The following is a 20133-nucleotide window of genomic DNA, read 5'->3' on the forward strand; positions in this document are numbered from 1 at the left end:
GGACTCGAACCCATGGCTTCAAGTTACCAGAAAGGAGATTCTGACTAAACACCAGGAAGAACTTTCTGACAGGAAGAGCTGTGTGACAGTGGAACGGTCTCCCTCAGGAGGTGGTGGACTCTCTTTCCTTGGAGGCTTTTAAGCAGAGGTTGGACGGCCATCTGTCATGGATGCTCTAGTTGAGTTTCCTGCTTTGGAGGGGGTTGAGCTAGATGACCTTTGGGCGTACCTTCAAAGTCTACAATCCTAGGGTTCTATAACTCCAGTCTGGAAGTTACCAGACAATGGGCTACACAGAGCAGAGCTTTCCAAACTTCATGTTGGTGACATGCATCATTTCGCGGCACAGTGATTCAGTTTTCCATCACTTTGCGACATAGTAATTCGGTATGCATCATTTCGCGACACAGTAATTCAGTTTCGCATCATTTCGTGGCACAATAATTCGGTTTTGCGTCATTTCACAACACAGTAATTCAGTTTTACTAGCAAACTGGAGGTTAAACTAACCCCTTTCCAGCCCTGGGAAGGATTCGCACGACTCGCCGACACACTGCAGCCGAAACACTAGTGTGTCAAGACACACAGTTTGGAAACCTCTGACGCAGAGTCCGCCACCTCGATCTCTTCGGAGGAAAAGCTGGGATACAAACACAGCCAATCTGAATTTGTTAGTTGCTTTATCTCCCCAAGGGCAGCCCAAATGGATAAATAACCGCCTTACCAAACCAGATGAAATGCGCAGCCCTTCAGAGCTAAGAATGTATTTTTTCTTTCCTGTCTTCCAGGGTCAACCTGGCAGCAACGGCGTGAAGGGAGAGCACGGAGACTTTGGTCCCCAGGTAAGCTGGCTTCCCAGCCTGAGCTGGGAGCCCCCTGCCAGCACCCCAGTTTCTCCCCCCTGCGCCCCCCCAAACCCCCCTTTAGCACAACCTGCATCTCTGACCTCCTTCTGTTCAAAGTGGCTGGCAAATGAGACAGAACAGCCGTGCATCAGAACATCACAAGCTCAGCGTGAATCGTACGAGATAGCGAGAAAATCGTCAGTAAAACAATTGCAAAGCCATTTAGAAAACAACTAAAACATAAGCTGAACGTCCCAAGTACGATATAAGTTGTGTTTTATTGGACCTGCTTGAGCTGAGATTCCTGCATTGCAAGGGGTCAGACTAGAGGATCCTTGGGGAACCCAACTCTATGGTTTTTTGGCTCACACAGACCCATTGCACACCACCCCAGAGGACCTGCGTACGAGCTGGACTTTTGCTGATTTGTTCCCGGGTCCTTGGAGGGGATGGGATATTCCACAAACCAGCAGACAGTACCAAACTGCCGCCATCTCCATGTTCTTGGGTTATTTGGCTGCTGCCCCCCAGCTCAGATTCCTCCCCCCCCAAAAAAAATCTAGAGGCTGCTACAGACCTCAAATGCAACAGACAGCGGGCTGGGGGGACGGGACCCCTACCCAATTCCCCACCCCTCTTTCATGAAATCCCAGGGTTTCCTCTCTCCTCTCCCCCCCAAATGTTTGGGGACAAGACGGGACACCCTAATACGACTCTCTCTTTCTCCACTTAGGGTCCTCGAGGTCCACAGGGGCTGACTGGACCCCCAGGGAAGCCCGGACGCCGAGTAAGTTTCTGTTTCTGATGTTTATTTTTTATTTGTTTAAAAAAACCAACGGAGGCAGGTTGCCATTTTTCGCCTCCTCTGCGACCCCTGCATTGTGGTGGGGTTGGTCTAGATGAGCCCCAGGGTCCCATTCCCTCATGACGATTCTACAGTCCCGGGAGTCCTGAAAAGTCGCGGAATAAAAGTAAAAAATAACAGTAGTGATTTGCTTGAAAGTTAGGCGGGGCGAGCCTTTGAGGGGGAGACGTTTTGGAAGATTTGCGGCGGATTAAACGGAAGGACTCCTTCGTGCAGTAGAAACTGTGGAACTCTCTGCCACAAGGGGCATTGACGGCGGCCACCAGATGGATTTAAAAGGGGGTTAGGCAAATTAATGAAGGACCGAGCCGCCGTGGCTGTGCTTTGCCATCGCGGTTGGAGGCAGTCGAATGCTTCTGAATCCCAGTTTCTGGAAAACGGCAGGAGGGGAGAGGGCTCCTGGTTCGAATCCTGCTCGTGGGTTTCCCACAGGAATCTGGTCAGCCACTGTGAGAACAGGATACTGGACTAGACGGGCCCTTGGCCTTCTCATGTTCTGATGGAGCCTCCAGCGCCAGAGATAGTCTATTAGTGCCAGTACCTTCAATTAAGCGTTTGGGTGTAATCCTTGACGCCTCCCTTTCCATGGAGGTGCAGGTTACAGCAACAGCCAAGGCGACATTTCCCCACCTTCGCCGCATCAAGCAGTTGGTCCCTTACCTTTCCCGCCCCGACCTGGCCACAGTGATCCGTGCGACGGTCACCTCCAGGCTTGACTACTGTAATTTACTGTACGCGGGGCTGCCCTTGAAGCTGTCCCAGAAACTCCAGCGGGTGCAGAAGGCTCTTCACGGGGTCCCTGCTATGGGAGCATATTCACCCAGTGCTTTACCAGTTGCACTGGCTCCCGGTGGAGTACAGGGTCAGGTTCAAGGTGCTGGTCTTGACCTTTAAAGCCCTTTGTGGCTTAGGGCCCTCGTATTTACGGGCCCGCCTCTCCTGGTCTGCCCTGCAGAGGACCTTAAGGTCCATGAACAACCATAGTTTAGAGGTCCTGGACCCTAAGGAAGTCAGATTATCCTCCACCAGGGCCAGGGCCTTCTCAGTGATGGCTCCAACCTGGTGAAATGCTCTGCCCCATGAGTCCAAGGCCCTGCAGGATTTAACTTCCTTCCGCAGGGCCTGTAAGACAGAGCTATTCCGCCTGGCTTTCAATTTGAACTTAGCCTGATCTTTTATTCCCCTTCCTTCCCCCCCTCCACTTTTATGAAGATTACCCGCTCTGGGATCCCACATCTCATTCTCCCTTGGTCTCCTCGCTGGCCCAAATAGGACTAATTTAGCTAGCTAGCCCTGGCAGTGGATGGATTTCCCCCCTAAATTGATTTTTTATTTTATTGTTATTTACGCTTTAGACCGTATTTTATGCTGGTTTTTTTGTAGCATCAATTAAGTGTTTTAAATTTGTTGTTAGCCGCCCTGAGCCCGGTTTCCTGAACCGGGAAGGGTGGGGTATAAATTAATTATTATTATTATTATTATTATTATTATTATTATTATTATTATTATTATTTAGATTCTGTGGGTTCTTTGGCTGCTGTGAGGCTAGGGCGCTGGGCTCCATGGGCCCCTTTGTAAGGGGGGGCTATGCGATTGGTCTCCCTCCATCAACCTGCCTCTCTCCCTCCCTCCCACAGGGTCGTGCTGGAGCAGACGGTGCCCGGGGGATGCCCGGGGAAACGGGCATCAAGGTAAGGCGACCCTCTGGGCGTTGCAGCGGGTTGGGCTAGATGACTGCTGGGGTCCCTTCCAACCCGACAGTTCTGCCATTCTAGAGAATGGGCCTGTAGGGAATGTGGTTTCATGAGGACTAGCGCCGTCCCCTCGGGATTTGCCATCCTGACCTTGTGAGAAGGGGGGGTCACCTTTCCCTTCTCTCTCTCCGCAGGGCGATCGCGGGTTTGATGGGCTTCCAGGCCTCCCAGGGGAGAAAGGACATCGGGTAAGTGAAATGGGGGAGCCTGTGAGTTGGGGGTCGGCAGCCCCTCCCAAATTGCTCACCGCAGGAGGGTGGGCTCCATGACCTCTGGCGGTCCCTTGCAACACCACCATGCTGTGATTCTAACACACGCTCTCTCTCTCTCTGTTTTTTTAACATACCATTTTCAACAGTAATTAAACATCTTTTTACATCTTCTTCCATTTTTTTGACTTCCACCAGTCCTGTCTGAAAATTTTCCAATCTAATCTCTTAGTATACGTTTCTTATTTTCCCTGTTACATTTGAAACTCATAACCAATATTTTATTCTTTATCTACTTTGTAGCACTTCGTATATTTCTCCCTACAAAACTTCTTGTAGTCCTACTAGCGTAATTTGTTGATTACAGTTGCTCTTCAAATAATTCATATACTTCTTCCAATCTTTGGTAAATCTCTGGTCCCGCAGGTTTTGAATCCTTCCTGTCATTTTGTACAGTTCTGCATAGTCCATTATTTTCGTCTGCCATTCTTTTTTCATCAGAATTTCTTCTTGCTTCCATTTCTGGGCTAACAATACTCTTGCCGCTGTGATTCTAACTCTTGGAATACCCCTTTTGCATCTGCAGTGGCTTTGCTCCAAGGGAGTCCTGTGGAACTCTCTGCCACTGGACATTCAGCAGGAGCACTCCGTGCCAACTCTTAAAACTCCTGCTAAATACTTTTCGATTCCGCCAGTTCTGTGCAGGCATTTGATAATACACAGAATCCTCCTTCCAGAGGGTTTTGTTTTTTTTTAGGCTGGCATTTATCATACAGTTTTATGTTTCCATTGCCATAAACCACCTTGATTTTTTAAAAATAAAAATACTACATAAACTAATTCATTTTTTGAATAATATTTTTAAAAAATTTATTAAATTTTATAACAATGAATGATACGAATCTCATTCATCGTGTTATTTACAATTATTCTCCCTCTGGACTTCCCTCAATCCCCTCTCTCCTGAGTTATTTAGTTTTATTTATCGTATCCTGCTTTTTCTGCACAAAAATAAAACCCCTTATTATTTCTCTAAAATATCGGTTACTCAAATGAAGTTGTGAAAGTTTATTCAAATCCTGCCGGTGAATCCAGTCCATTCTGTTGTTTCTGCAAATAGACTGTAAATGGTTCCCAGACTCTTTTGAAGTCCTTTTTGTCCTTCTCTCGCAGTTTGTCTGTTTATCTGTTAGCTGAGCCAATTCTGCAGAGTTAATCAGCTTTTCTTGCCATTATTCCTTTGATGGTATTTCTTCCATCTTCCAATATTGCGCAATCAAGATTCTTGCCGCTGTTTTAGCATACATAAACAATGTCCATTTTTCTTTTGGTAGCTCTTGATTTGAAATACCTAACAAAAAGGCTTCAGGGTGTTTGGAAAAATTCATTTTAAACATTTTTTTCAATTCGTTGTATATCATTTCCCAATATTTTTAATCTATTTGCATTCCCACCACATATGATAAAATGTTCCTTCCTTTTCCTTACCCGTCCAATGTCTGTTATTTTCTTTCCTAAACATCTTTGCCATTTTCACTGGTGTGGTATACCATCTATACATCATTTTCATGTAATTCTCTCTTAATAGTATGCAATCTGTGAATTTTGTATCAACTTTCCGTAATTTTTCCCAACTTTCAAGTTGGATGTTGTGTCCCACATCCTGAGCTGATTTAATCATAACTGATTTAACCTCTTCATCCTTGGTTTCCCCCTCTAATAAAATACTATATGCTTTAACATTCTCTTCCACTATTTCTTTTTGAAATCTGGAGGTTGTATAACTAAACCCCTTTTTATTGTCTTCCTTAAAAATTTCATTTAATTGCCTATGGTATAACCAACTTTGTAAATAGTCTTTCAGCTCATCATACTCTTTTAATTTGAGTTTACCTTCTTCTTCTGTTAATAACTCTCTATATGTCTATACTTTTTTGGCCGACTTAAGTGAAAATGCTTCTGTGGGTGACAGCCAGCATGGTGTTTTTCGCTCTAACAGATCTTTATATTTTCCCCAGACTCTTATTAATGACTTCCTTATTATATGACTTGAAAAACCTTTAAGTATTTTCCCTTCCCCATACCATAAATATGAGTGCCAGCCAAATCTATTGTCGTGTCCTTCTAATTCCAACTCTTCTTCTTTTTCTAATTTTATCCAATCCCTTATCCAAACAAGACATGCTGCTTCAAAATACAATTTCAAATCTGGGAGGGAAAAGCCTCCTCTGTTAGTATCTTATGTTTTATCTTTGGTCTTTTCCCATTCCAAATAAATTCTGAAATATCTTTTTGCCATTTTTTGAAGGATATATTGTTATTTATCACCGGGATCATCTGAAATAGAAATAGTATCTTTGGCAAAGCACTCATCTTTATTGCTGCAATTTTCCCTAACATGGAAAGATTCATTCTTCCGCAGATTTCTAGATTTCTTTTAATTTCATTCCATATTTTCTCATAATTATCTTTATATATATTTATGTTTCTTGTTGTTAACCATATTCCTAGGTACTTAACTTTTTATGAATTTCAATTCCTAACTCTTGGGATAGTTCTTTCTTCTCTTCTTCTTTTTGATTTTTAAGAAGTAGCTTAGTTTTCTTCTTGTTAAGTTTAAATCCTGCTACTTGACCAAACTCCTGTATTTTTTCTATTTCCTTTGGGAGAGATATATTTGGTTCTTCTGCAGTAATTACTAAATCATCCACAAAAGCTTTTAATTTGAATTCATATTTACCTTTCCTAATACCTACTATTTCTTTATCCTCTCTAATATTCCTTGCTAAAACTTCCAGGACCATAATAAATAAAAGTGGCGAGAATGGGCAGCCTTGTCTTGTTCTTTTCTGAATCTCACACTGTTTTGTCATCATTTGATTTACAATTAGTTTTGCTCTTTGTTCTGAGTAAATAGCTTGGACTCCCCTCCTATATTTTTCTCCAAATTCCATCTCTTCTAGGACTTCTTTCATAAAGTCCCAAGAGATATTATCAAAGGCTTTCTCTAGGACTTTTTTCATAAAGTCCCAAGAGATATTATCAAAGGCTTTCTCTGCGTCTTTAAACATTAGGGCCGCTTGCTTTTCATTCCTAACTTCCAGGTATTCTATTATATTCAAAATAGTTATTATATTCTCTTTCATTTGTCTACCTGGTAGAAACCTTGCTTGGTCTCTATGAATATATTTGTCTAAAGCCCTTTTTGAATCTGTTTGCTAAGATGTACGCAAACGTTTGTACGTTTGTAATCATTGTTTAATAGAGAAATAGTTCTATAATTTTTAACTGACATCAAGTTTGACTCTTGTTTTGGAATTAGTGTTATATATGCTTCTTTCCATGTCTCTGGAACTTTCCCTATTTTTAGAATTTCATTAATCAGATCTTTTAGAAGGTTCACAAGCTGTTCACTCAGTTTCTTAGCCGATAGCCCATCCGGGAGCCAGTGTGGTGTAGAGGTTAAGAGCAGTAGACTCGTAATCCGGGGAGCCGGGTTCGCGTCTCCGCTCCTCCACATGCAGCTGCTGGGTGACCTTGGGCTAGTCACACTTCTCTGAAGTATCTCAGCCCCACTCACCTCATAGAGTGTTTGTTGTGGGGAGGAAGGGAAAAGAGATTGTGAGCCACTTTGAGACTCCTGAAGGGGAGTGAAAGGCAGGATATAAAATCCAGACTCCGACTCCTCCGGTCCAGGCGATTTCCCAATTTTGCTTGACATATTGCATTTAAGACTTCTTGCCCTGTTATGTCTTCATTTAATACTCCTAACTAATTTTTATTTTTATTTTTGGTAAATTACTCTTTTTAAGATATTCCTCTATCTTTGGTATCTTTTCTGTTCCCTTTTTATATAAATCAGCAAAGTACTTGACAAAGGCTTCCCTAATTTCTTTTGGGTTTTCTGATATCTTGCCATTTGCCTTTATTTTGTTGATATAATTTTTTGACTCATTTTCCCTTATTTGCCATGTCAATAATTTTCCTGATTTATTGGCATGCTCGAAATATTTTTGTTTGCATCTTTTAATTTTCCATCCTATTTCTTCATTAATAACCATTGAATATTGTGTTTGCAACAACCTAATTGCCTGTTTTACTGTTTCTTTGTTAGGTTTTTTTTGCTAATTCTTTCTCTTTTTCTAGAATTGCATCTAAAATTTCTCTTTTCTCTTTTCCCTTTCCTTTCTTTCTTATTGAGTTTTGTTGGACAAACAGCCCTCCCATAACCGCCTTGAATAATATTTGAATAATATTTTATAGTTTAACACGTTCACTAATAGATGCCTTATTTTTTTACAAACATTCTTATACTCTCTAGTATGTGCATTTTTCTATGTATAATCTGGGTAGAGAATTGCATCGAGAATTTCGGAAAAGTGCAAATTTCGAAGGAGTAATTCCATTTTGGTTTGGGCATCGTTCCAAGGAGTGAAAATTAGGCAGCTTCCCATTAAATTGTAAACAAAATCAAATTTCTCCCCTGCCCCTGGAGGCATTAATTTAAATTAATTCAACTTTTTAATAAACAAACAAACAAATAACTTTTGGCTCCCAGCTTATTATTCGTTGGATTTAAAAAGAAAAAGAAAATAATGGCTACTATCCACAGTGGCTATGTTTTCCTTCCAAATGCCTCTGGATATCATGGCTAGGAATCGCAGGTGGGGAGAATTGCTGCATCCCATAATAGGCACCTGGTTGACCACTGTGAAGGCAAGATCCTGGACTAGCTGCACCCTCCCTGCTTGGGCGTGACAACAACAACAACAGCAGCAAATTATTTAGGCTTTTCTTGGTGCTTTCTGACCGCTCCCTGGCAGGCGGAAGTTCAACAGGTGAATCCTTCCACCCTCACTGAATGCACCTGTTGAACTTCTGCATCTCATCCCTCTGGAGGCCCAGACGGAGCCCAAAGGAGCTCGGGTTTCCTGACCCCATTGGAAGTGTCCTGGGCCCATAACCTATTGGCAAAACCTATTGGTGTTTCACAACTTTCTGACTAGTTGGAGGACCTTAGCCAGACCTAGCAGAGTAAACGCAGAGTTCACGAAAGCAATTGGCAACTTGGCTGAAGACAGGATAGATGAAGCAGGAATCAGGAACTTGTAGTTAGGTGTTTATTATATACAGTAGACTATTTACAGGAACAGAACAGAACACGGATCTTTAGCTAACTCTCTCATACACAACTCACAACTCTCAACCTCCAACTCCTACTCTGAAACTTGTACTAGCACACATTCCAGTTAGTAGGCCATTAATCATTATTCCCGTGAGAGAGCTTGACCAATCATGGAGCTGTCTTCATGTCTCTGCCATCACCAGGCAGACTTACTCCTTCACATTGCCTTGGCTGTCAGCCAAACCCTAATTGACTCTGTGTGAGTAGCTGTACGTATTCAGATTCCCAACAAACTACGGCTCCCAGAATCCCTTGGGTGAAGGAGGCGGGGCCTCTTGCAGGGGGTCCGCTCTTCTGTGTCTCTTCTGATCAGTGTGTCTCTCTCTCACCCCACACTAGGGTGACTCCGGATCTCAGGGTGTTCCTGGTCCCCCTGGGGAAGATGGCGAGAGGGTAAGTACTGGCTGCGTGTGCAAAGAGAGGGGGATTTGGGGTGAAGGAGCATACGGTGGGGTTTGATCCGACAGAGGTCCATCCGTCAAGAGGGCTTAGAAAAAAGCAGAAATATTATAGGGGGCGGGGAGCGAGACCCCCTGTGAAGTTGCCAAGTCTGGGACTTCTCATCTTGGAGAAAAGGCCCAGAAGATGAGGAGGAGGCATGGTAGAAATTTACGAAACTGTGCACGAAAAGGAGGAAGTTCTTTCCCATCTCTCTTAACACTCAAACCGGTGACATCCAGGGGAGCAGAATGTCAGAAGATTCAGCATGGATTTCATTATTATTTTTAAAATCATTTTTGTTGATTTTCCAATAAAAAACATCCAATTAATATATCCAATCATAATACTCCAATTAAAATAAAAAAACTAAAATAAAATATCAAATTATAGTCCAAATTATAATTATTAATTTTTTGGCACTCCCCATGGTCTGGATCTCTGAAGGATATCTCCACATCTTAGTCCTGCTTCTCCTTGTTGTTGAGGATGGATTTCAAAAGTCCATATTCACGCAGGTTAACCTATGGAACTCCATCCCCCATGATGGCCGCCACATTGGGTGGCTTTACAAGGGGATGAGAGAAATTCCTGGAGGGGGAAAGGGCTGTTCATGGCTGGAGGCAGTGAGGCTTCTGAATCCCAGCTGCTAGCAACCACAGGAAGGGAGAGGGGTTCAAATCCTGATTGCCAATTTCTCACAGGCACTGTGAGGACAAGATGCTGACTTACGCAGGCCCTTTGGCCTTATCTCTTTGCATTTTTTAATATATAAAAACCCCTTTTATAACGTATCTATAACAGAGAGAACACTTGTAACCCCAGGCAAAGATCAACAGGTGAGAAAGAAAACCAGAATGAGTCCAGTTGTACCTGGGTTAAAATGAAAAAGTCCAAGTAAATACTATCGGTGTTATCAGTTTGTCAAGGATATGCTCTTTCCATGTTCCAAAATGATGATGATAATGATAATTGTGGCTTTCAACCAATAGGAAAGCATCTAAAACATCAGACATTAAAAACCAAGTATATGCATTATTTTTCAACCTTGAGGACTAGCAACCTGCCCCTTCAAAAACAGCAGGAGTTGAGACTCTCTGACGCAACCACTGTTGGGGGGGGGGTTGAGAGCCTTTAGGCATACACAGGAATGTTTTTTGGTGGAGGGGCGGAGGCAGCGTTCCCTGAGATGAATTCTGCACATGCACAGAGACCCTGTTGTTCCCTGAGCTCCTTTGTGACTCTGTGTCCCTCCCCCCCCCCCGATGCAGGGAGACGACGGAGAGGTCGGCCAACGTGGGCTTCCTGGAGAACCGGTGCGTATGGTCCCGTTTCCGCAAGGGATCTTGGGGTCTGGCCAAGTCTGGGGCCCCTATTGGCGTATCCCAATGGCGGGGGCCTCGTCACCCCAAGCAACGGACAAGGGTGACGAGGGGGCAGGGAAAGCAGGTGGCGAGTCCTCAGCTCCTGTCCGAAGTGGCACATTCCTCCTGACCACTGGATCGTAGCCACATTGGCTTCCTGCCAACAAGGCCTTAAGCCCCTCCCTCTTCCCCGGAAGCCCCACCCACCCTTAAAATAAAGGTGGCTATTATTATTATTATTATTTCAAGTACAGTCATACCTCGGGTTACAGACGCTTCAGGTTGCGTTTTTTCAGGTTACAGACCGCCGAAACCCAGAAGTACCGGAACAGTTTACTTCCGGGTTTTGGCGCTCGTGCATGCGCAGAAGTGCTAAATCGCGCTTTGCGCATGTGCAGAAGTGCCGAATCGCAACCCGCGTGTGCGCAGACGCTCCGCTGCGAGTTGTGAATGCTGGGGGTTGCGAACGTGCATCCCGCACAGATCACGTTCGCAACCCGAGCGTCCACTGTATTGTCAAATTTCTGGACATTACATCAAGGTGGTTCGTAGCTGCTGTGCTTTGACACCGTACACTGGACTGTGTCTTTTTATTTTTATTATTATTACTGCTAGTACTGCAGTTTTTCAATCCAGACCAAGCCCCATTTCCAGTCCAGGGGAGAAAACAACAACAACATTAATATTTGTACCCCACTCATTTGACTGCCTTGCCCCAGTCACTGTGGATGGATTCCAACAGACATAAAAACACAATACAGTCACACCTCAGGTTAAAGATGCTTCAGGTTGCGTTTTTTCAGGTTACAGACCGCTGAAACCCGAAAGTACCGGAACAGGTTACTTCTGGGTTTTGGTGGTCGTGCATGCGCAGAAGCGCTGCATTGCAACCCGCGCATGCACAGACACGCCGCTGCGGGTTGCGAACATGCATCCCGCATGGATCACGTTCACAACCGAAGCATCCACTGTAAAACGTTGAGCATTAAAAACATGGGCCAACAGTGTGATGCGGCAGAGTCTTGCCAAGCAGAGGGTTGGACTAGATGACTCTAGGGGTCCCTTCCAACTTGACAGTTCTGTGATCCAGCCCCCTGAAGGTGAGTGCCTGACCATTTCTCTCTCCTTTTCTTCAGGGACCCCGAGGTCTTCTTGGCCCCAAAGGACCCCCAGGGATCCCAGGCCCTCCGGTAAGTGCTGGGGAGGGGGTTTCCCTGCCCCACTGAGCTGCACCCCCAGCCCCTCATTGCTAACCGCCTCTTGTGTCTCTGCCTGTTCTCCTGACAGGGTGTGCGAGGCATGGATGGACCCCACGGGCCCAAGGGGAACCTGGTGAGTAGTAATAATAATAATAATAATAATAATAATAATAATAATAATAATAATTTATTTATACCCTGTGCATCTGGCTGGGTTTCCCCAGCCACTCTGGGCAGCTTCCAACAAAATATTAAAATACAAGAACCTATTAAACATTAAAAGCTTCCCTAAACAGGGCTGCCTTCAGATGTCATCTAAAAGTCTGGTAGTTGCTCTTCTCTTTGACATCTGGTGGGAGGGCATTCCACAGGGCAGGCGCCACCACCGAGAAGGCCCTCTGCCTGGTTCCCTGTAACTTGGCTTCTTGCAGCGAGGGAACCGCCAGAAAGCCCTTTGCGCTGGACCTCAGTGTCTGGGCTGAACGATTGGGGTGGAGACGCTCCTTCAGGTATACTGGACCGAGGCCATTTAGGGCTTTAAAGGTCAGCACCCACCATGAGGCACTGGAATCCAGGACTCAAAACGCCACTCAGACAAAGAGCTTTGCTGTGTGACCTCAGGCCACTCACGGTCTTTCATCCCAAGGCTGTTGTGAGGACAAAATGGGGAGCAAGTGATCCCACGAGATCGCCTTTCCCCCCCGGACCTATTTGATTGACTACAAGGTGCCACACAAGACACTTTCTGCGTTTGTAAGAATTCAATATTTGGCTGTGGTGGCATCTACACTTTGGAACTCCCTGCCTCTTGATCCCAAGAGGCTGTCTGCTTTTGAGTGCCTGCTAAAAACATCCCTGTTTTGATAGTTGCTAAAAAAAATTGGATGTGAATTTTACCTTGCTTTAGTAGTTTAACTTTCTGTGTGTTTTAAAGCAGGGTTGTAGATTTCTCTTGATTGTATGGCTTTCTCTTATTGAAATCTGCTTTGGGTGGTTGTTTTTTTTTAATACAGTCAAGCGGTCTATAAGTTTTGGGAAATGAATAGAGCGTTAAGAATACACAGTGTACGTTTCCATGGAGGAAAGTGGCTGGGGATATCGGTGTCACAAATGAGTAAATTGCTCTCTCGCCCCTTTTGAAGCTGTTCTTCAGAGAAGATGGAGATGCTGCGATTTCTGCATTGCCTCTTCTGTACGTTGAGGGGGCTCATTGAGGGGCCCCATGCCTGCCCCCCACCCCATAATAATAATAAATAAATAAATAAATAAATAATTTTTTTGTTATATCCCGCCCTCCCCAGCCGAAGCCGGGCTCAGAGCAGCTAACAACAATAAAAGTAACACAGTTTCCATAAAAACACAATCAATTAATTAAAATACATTTTAAAATCAATTCATTCTAAAATCAATTCAGACTCAAATTAATGGCAACCATTAAGCTAAAGTTCTGTAAAGATTACCAAAGGAGGGGGTCAGACTGTGCCTTGGCCAAAGGCCTGGTGGAACAGCTCTGTCTTGCAGGCCCTGCGGAAAGATGTCAATCCTGCAGGGCCCTAGTCTCTTGGGACAGAGCGTTCCACTAGATCGGGGCCACAGCCGAAAAAGCCCTGGCTCTGGTTGAGGCCAGCCTAACCTCCCTGTGGCCCGGGACCTCCAAAATGTTTTTGTTTGAAGACCATAAGGTCCTCCGTGGGACAGACCAGGAGAGGTGGTCCCGTAGGTACGAGGGTCCTAGGCCATGATGCTCCCCAGTTTCGGACTGCGACAATCTGACTCTGAATCTCTTGTTTTTGACCAGGGACCTCAAGGGGAGCCGGGACCCCCTGGCCAGCAGGGGACTCCAGGGACGCAGGTGAGTGAACCCGTCAGAGGACCCCCGCTGGATCCGTCCCCAACATCCTCCTTCCCGCTCACCCCCACGGCATGAAGTCCGCAGGACGGCTGGAATGGGGAGATAGACTAGCCCTGAATGGGGAGGTTCCGTACGGCGGCCATCAGGATAGGCTCACAGGCCCCTTTCCTCTCCAGATGCCTCTCTTTAAGGAGAAGCTCCAGCCGCCGTTCCTCAACCTGGTGCCCTCCAGACTTTTCAGACTACGATTCCCATCAGCCCCACAGGGTGTAGGGAATGGTGGGAGTTGCAGTCCAGGGCCTCAGGTTGGGAGAAGCCAATGCCAAATGCTGCTAGACAGATTCCTAGCCAACGATGATTCCTGCGTTTTAGGGGGTTGGACTAGATGACCCTGGGGTCCCTTCCAGCGCTGTGATTCCTGTGTTTGGATCAGCCTTTTGGCTAAGATCTGCTCTTGTCTGTTTAATATCAGATACGTCCTCTACTAAATGGATTTTTGGAGCTGGGTGATGGCAGAGGGACTGGCTCCATCCGCTCCCCATCTATGGAGTGTTTTTGTGGGTTCAAAAAGTAGAGGGAAGCAACATTTGCAAGCTTATCTCTCTATTCAAGAACGGACACCTTCCAAGAAGTGCTCCTTCGAAGCTGCAGCTTGCCTGCTTCTCTGAAAACGGGTTGATTCTCTTTGCTTCAGATGGAAAGGGGATACAAAAATGCATCAAATTGGGAGAATTTGCCCGGGAAATAGAAATTCTTCCCAGGTTTGGTGTGGGGCCTTTTTGACCCTCTCCGGAAATGTCTCTAGAGGAGGCCTCCGGCCGACAACTGTGAGAGCAGGATGAGACCCCCTTCGGCCCAATCCCGCAGGCTCTCCTGACCTTCTGGCCCCAAAGGAACGACCCCGAGCGAGGAAGGATTCGAGGGGCCACCAGAGAGAACTGGGAGGGTGAACGTTTTTGTCCTCGTGTGGGGGGCTCAGGAGGGCGTCTCCAGGAACCCTTCACCCAACGTTCTCCTCTTTCTCCTTCTTCTCAGGGATTGCCGGGACCTCAAGGTGCAATGGGACCTCATGGGGAGAAGGTGAGCTGGGAGGGACCCCGGCTTGCTGACCAAGAGGGGCAGCCGCGCCGAACCCCAAAGCAGGGAGGCGGCCACTGGGTTAGGTTGGGTGGGGTTCGGTTTTAGGGTTGGTTTGGGTTTTAGGGTTGGGGTGACCATTCTTGGGCTCATGGGATTTTCTCCTTCAGGGCCCCAGAGGGAAACCTGGACTTCCGGGGATGCCTGGTTCCGACGGCCCGCCTGTAAGTGCCCGCCCCTCACCACTGCCTCCGGCCTCCCGTGGCTCAGTGGCCCCCCCAACAAAGACGGGAGCCATGTTTAACAGGAAGTGGCTGGTGGCCGTGTCCTCTACCCTTCTTGGAGTCCCCACTGAAGAGAGAACGCAGAGAAGCCACTGTTTCTGTCAAGGGGAGGACAATGTTAACAGGATTATGGTGGGGTTTTCCTAGTCGCCATGCCAGACGCCAGACCCCGCACCAACACCTTCACCCACCCACGGTCACAACCATGCAACCATGCTGCAGCAGTTTCGTGGCCAGCCTACCCAGCGAGGCAAGCGGGTTGGGGCCCTTGCAAAAAAGAGCAGACGTCCACAGGGCCCCTGATATCCCCCCAAAGGGTGGTCCTTCTGTCCTGGTCATGTCAGCACCACAAAGTGTCACAGATCAGCCTCCCACAGGGAAAACTGTGAAACGTTGGCATGACGGCCACTTTCAGGGCCCACAGGGGGCAGTTTTGAACAGGAAGTGTCTCTTTGCATTCCCTGGTAGCCATGTTAAACAGGAAGGCAGCCATATTAGACAGGAAGTGAGTTGATGTGGCAGCCTTGTTAAACAGGAAGTGAGTTGATGTGGCAGCCATATTAGACAGGAAGTGAACTACGGTCAGTAGTAGTAATAATAATAATAATAATAATAATAATAATAATAATAATAATTTCAATTTACTTATGGTAGCACCCTTTATCCCAGGGTGGTGTACAACATTAAGGACATGATTTATGCAGTACAATAATAAAAACACAATACAGAGCATAATAATACAGAGCATAATGATACAATAATCGTAATCATTCCACACACCCCCCCCCACATTTTACATAGCCTGCTAGTCATATTAGGCAGGAAGTGAGCTGAGGCCACATCCTTTGTGCCTTCTCCTGGCATTTTCCAGCTGAACTCCCATGTCCCCAGACGGCTTTCCCCTGGCCCTGGGCAAAGAAGGCCCTGGCAGACTGGCATGGAGATTTGCCCTCTCCCCAAATAGTGGGATTTGAAAAGGAGGCAGCGATCCAAGTCCCGTTGATTATTAACTCAACTCCTTCTTGCTCTCTCTCTCCTTCCTTTCATCCCTTTCTCTTAGGGCCACCCTGGCAAAGAGGGGCACCCAGGCACCAAAGGAAACCAGGTGAGAAGGGGCAGCCCCACGCCCAGCACGTGGCAGCAGTCTAACCAGGGGGGTGATGGAAGTATGGAGTAGCGCCATGAGGCTCTCCCTGCCCACGAACAGCCGTAGGTGGCAGGTCACCAGGCGTGGGAAACGGTTTCTCTGAGCCACTGACACCGTGTGGGTCTCTGCTGACAGTGGTGGGTCTTTAAGAGGGAGAACAAGCCTTTCCAGGGTGGGCAGGCAGCTCAGTTTCCAGACCATAAGTGAAAAAATATCCCAGGAAGAGCAAAGTATATCGAAAAAAGGATGCTTTTATTTTTGCACTCCTGCTATGCCCTTTCCAGACACTAGGTGGCAGGAGGAATCGACACAGAGAGCAGTGCCTCCTTTTCCATCCAGCAGGAGGCAGTGCAGTCTCACGCATACAAAGACATGCAGCGCACTGTTAACCTGTGGAACTCCCTCCCACCGGAGGTGGTGATTGACTGCAGCCAACCTAGACAGCCTCAAAACAGGATTAGGCAAATTCACAGAGGAGGAGAGGGCTCTTGATGGCTACTAGCTGGAATGCCTGTTGCTTGAATCCAGAATCCAGAATTTTTTTTGGGGGGGGGTTCCTCCTTGTGATTTCTCCTCTGACCGGCTCCTCCTCTCTCTCTCTGTTCTCCCCTTCCAGGGCCCGTCTGGTCCTCAGGGGCCAGTTGGCTACCCAGGGCCTCGCGGGGCGAAGGTAAGCAAGCGGCTGATTGGCTTGCGGGACTTGGCAGGGCCGGATTTCCCACTGTCCTTTGCTTCCGAGGCGCAGGGCTGGCCTTTCCGTTTGGAGAAGGGGAGAAGGATGGTCCCTTGGGGAGCCTTAGAGAAGTTGGAAGGGGCCCCTGGGGGTCATCTAGCCCAACCCCTGAAGCCACCCTTGCGGCCTAGGACCCACGTACATATGGGACCGCCTCTCCCAGTCTGCCCCGCGGAGGACCTTAAGGGCCACAAATGACAACATTTTGGAGGTCCCAGGTCGCAAAGTGGTTAGGTTGGTCTCAACTATGGCCAGGGCCTTTTCAGTACTGGCCCCAATGTGGTGGAATGCTCTGTCCCAAGAGACTAGGGCCCTGCGGGACTTGACATCTTTCTGCAGGGCCTGCAAGACAGAGCTGTTCCGCCTGGTCTTTGGTTTGGACTCAGTCTGACCCTCATGTTTCCCTCCCCTTACGGTTTTGATCTATCGGCTACTTTTAAAATGAGGCTGCATTTTAAATTGAATTTTAACCTGTATTTTAAATTGGGTTTCTTTTTCCTATTATGTTTTTACTGTCATTTTACTGCTGTTAGCTACCCTGAGCCCGGCTCTGGCCGGGGCGGGCAGGGTATAAATAAAATTATATTATTATTATTATATAAGGCGGCATATGCAGTCAGAATGAAATAAATCGAGAGAACCCTTCCCTCGCTCCTGCACCACAATTTGTATTTTTCTGCAAATATTTCCTCTGCGATCTTCAGATGGTGTGTGGTATTACAAATCTAATAAATAATAGTAATAAGAAGAGTTGCACACTTTGTAACCATCCTGGGAAAACGGGGCGGTGGGGAATTTTATTTTATTTTTTTGCATGAGAGAATGGCGGCCATTTTAGGTGCTGTGATCTCGCACCACAATCTTACCCCCCAAAAGTGCTTTGGGTGGTGGTGGTGGGGACATGATTGCACACAAATCACACAAGTTAATTTGGGTGTGTGGCCCGGAAGACATGTGTCTCGGTTTTGGGCCAGGACCTGTTGGGTAGGAGAGACAGGACGGGTATGGCTGGGGGGGGGGGAGGTGGGAGCCTGGAATATAAGACACACCACGGATAATGTCTCCCCCCAAACCCCTCTCTCTCCTCGTAGGGAATGGACGGCATTCGAGGCTTCAACGGCCACAAAGGCGAAAAGGTCGGTTGTTGGGAAGGGAAGTGGCAGTTCAGAAAACAGCAGTGACAACCCCCAAAATCCACATTTCTGTTCAGCTACGGAGAAAGCATGGAATCCCATGACTGTAGGGTTTGGAGGGATCCCCAGGGGTCATCTAGTCCAACCCCCCACAATTGCAGCAAAGGAATCGCTGGTGGCCATTCTTGTAAACAAATAAATATGCCCTTTTTCCCTTATGGGGTATCCAAGAGCGCATATAGAGTCCTTAAGTGGGTTCCCTATTGGTAGGAGAAGATAACAGAGGCCAACTAGAGAATATTGAGAAGCAAAGCAGCTAGTAAGCCTGATCTTTATTGATCTGTTGCAACGGGGTCCTCACTCACCACACGCAGGAGGCAGGAGGAACCCAGAACAGTGGTGTGCAAGCCCTTCTATAGACATTTTAAATTCCCTGCCCTGGAGCTCAAGACCACCCCTCCATATATCATACATACATCACAGAAGGAGTGTAACCTAAGTCCACCCCCCAGATACATCATACCTACATCACAGAAAAGGCAGTCTACAGCAGAAATCTGAGTGCTTTGTTTATCTCCTGTCTGCCAGGTTACCTGTTTAATGGTCACTTGACTGGATACCCTGGGGAGCCTGGTCAGTCTTTTGTAATGATCAATACTTAGTTCCTGACCCAGGTCACAGGCTCACACCCTATTCATATCTTAAATGTGCCCTTAAGACAGAATTAGTGAAGGAGGAGACAAGGGGGAGGCTTTTCCATTTTTCTTTGACCTTGCAGAGAAAACATTTGCTCAGTTTGGGAATCAAAAATGGTTCCAGGTCGGTCTTCCTGTGCTGATCTATGTATGTGCTTGGTTGGTACGCTTATGAACATTACCATATATCTAAGACCTCAAAATTCCTATCACACCATCCAACCTGGGGGGGGGAGCCTGAGCTCCCTTTGGGGTTCTGAGTCTGGGGGGTCCTGAATCCCTCTTAACGCCACTCCCCCCCTTTATTCACTGCAGGGGGAAGAAGGATTTCCTGGTTTCAAGGGCGACATGGGCGTGAAAGGGGACCGGGTAAGTAGGACAAGCCCCCTCCCCACTTGCACCCACAGCCCCCTCCCCTGTTCCTTGTTCCTGCCTTACTCACTCTCTCTCTCCCCCCACGATCAGGGTGAAGTCGGCGTCCCAGGATCCCGGGGCGAAGACGGCCCCGAAGGCCCGAAGGGCCGCACCGGGCCCCACGGGGACCCAGGTCCCATCGGGCTCGTTGGAGAGAAGGTGCGGATTCTGGGTTGGGGGGTGGTGGAGATAGAAGCGTAGAGTTGGAGGGCCCCACAGCGGTCATCTAGTCCAGCTGCAGGTGGAGGTGGACTGGTCCCCCTGTGGTTTTATAATTTGTTGGGAGCCGTCCGGCAGGGAAGCCCAGTCAGATGGGTGGGGTACAATAATAATAATTATCATTATTATTATTATTATTATTATTATTATTATTAGTTCATCTGGTTTTACTCCTTTTCGGGGTTTCAGGGCATCCTCCCTGGGGGTATAAGGCTTCCTTGCTCACTTTATTTTTTACGTCTCTCTTTCTTGCAGGGGAAACTGGGTGTTCCAGGCCTCCCTGGGTATCCCGGCCGACAAGGACCCAAGGTCAGTCTTCCTCCAGATTTAGGTACTTGACCTGCCTTACTGTTCAGGGAAGCTTTTAATGTGTGACATTTTCGTGTGTTTTTAATCTTTGTTGGAAGCCGCCCAGAGTGGCTGGAGAAACCCAGCCAGATGGGCGGGGTACAAATAATAAATTATTATTATTATTATTATTATTATTATTATTATTATTATTATTATTACTGACTCCAGTTACTTTTGCTCTTGCACCCCCCCCCAAAAAAAATCTTCTCACCAGTGTGTTTCCTTCAGCAAATAACGGCCATAAATCAATTGTGAACACGGAAAACCCCAAATATCTGCAATATTCGGCCATATTCTCTGGATTCTCTGTAAAAACGGAGCAATCAAAGGATGACGATTTGGAGGGTCGTGGGAGCCATTTCCTTCCCC

General features: G+C 46.8%; 1 protein-coding gene across 1 annotated transcript in view; it reads left to right on the plus strand.

Annotated features, from left to right (window-relative positions):
* Positions 1–20133, plus strand: part of COL11A2 (collagen type XI alpha 2 chain) — a 97592-nt gene that overhangs the window by 39617 nt on the left and 37842 nt on the right. The window contains exons 15-31 of the mRNA XM_083600295.1: positions 789–842; positions 1579–1632; positions 3348–3401; positions 3599–3652; positions 9198–9251; positions 10568–10612; positions 11797–11850; positions 11948–11992; positions 13658–13711; positions 14747–14791; positions 14959–15012; positions 16133–16177; positions 16836–16889; positions 18044–18088; positions 19096–19149; positions 19246–19353; positions 19669–19722. Coding sequence (XP_083456421.1) covers positions 789–842; positions 1579–1632; positions 3348–3401; positions 3599–3652; positions 9198–9251; positions 10568–10612; positions 11797–11850; positions 11948–11992; positions 13658–13711; positions 14747–14791; positions 14959–15012; positions 16133–16177; positions 16836–16889; positions 18044–18088; positions 19096–19149; positions 19246–19353; positions 19669–19722 — 927 coding nt within the window. The remainder of the gene's footprint in view (positions 1–788; positions 843–1578; positions 1633–3347; positions 3402–3598; positions 3653–9197; positions 9252–10567; positions 10613–11796; positions 11851–11947; positions 11993–13657; positions 13712–14746; positions 14792–14958; positions 15013–16132; positions 16178–16835; positions 16890–18043; positions 18089–19095; positions 19150–19245; positions 19354–19668; positions 19723–20133) is intronic.

This window comes from Podarcis filfolensis (assembly GCF_964270895.1).
Source record: "Podarcis filfolensis genome assembly, chromosome: 2".
Lineage (NCBI taxonomy): Eukaryota > Metazoa > Chordata > Lepidosauria > Squamata > Lacertidae > Podarcis > Podarcis filfolensis.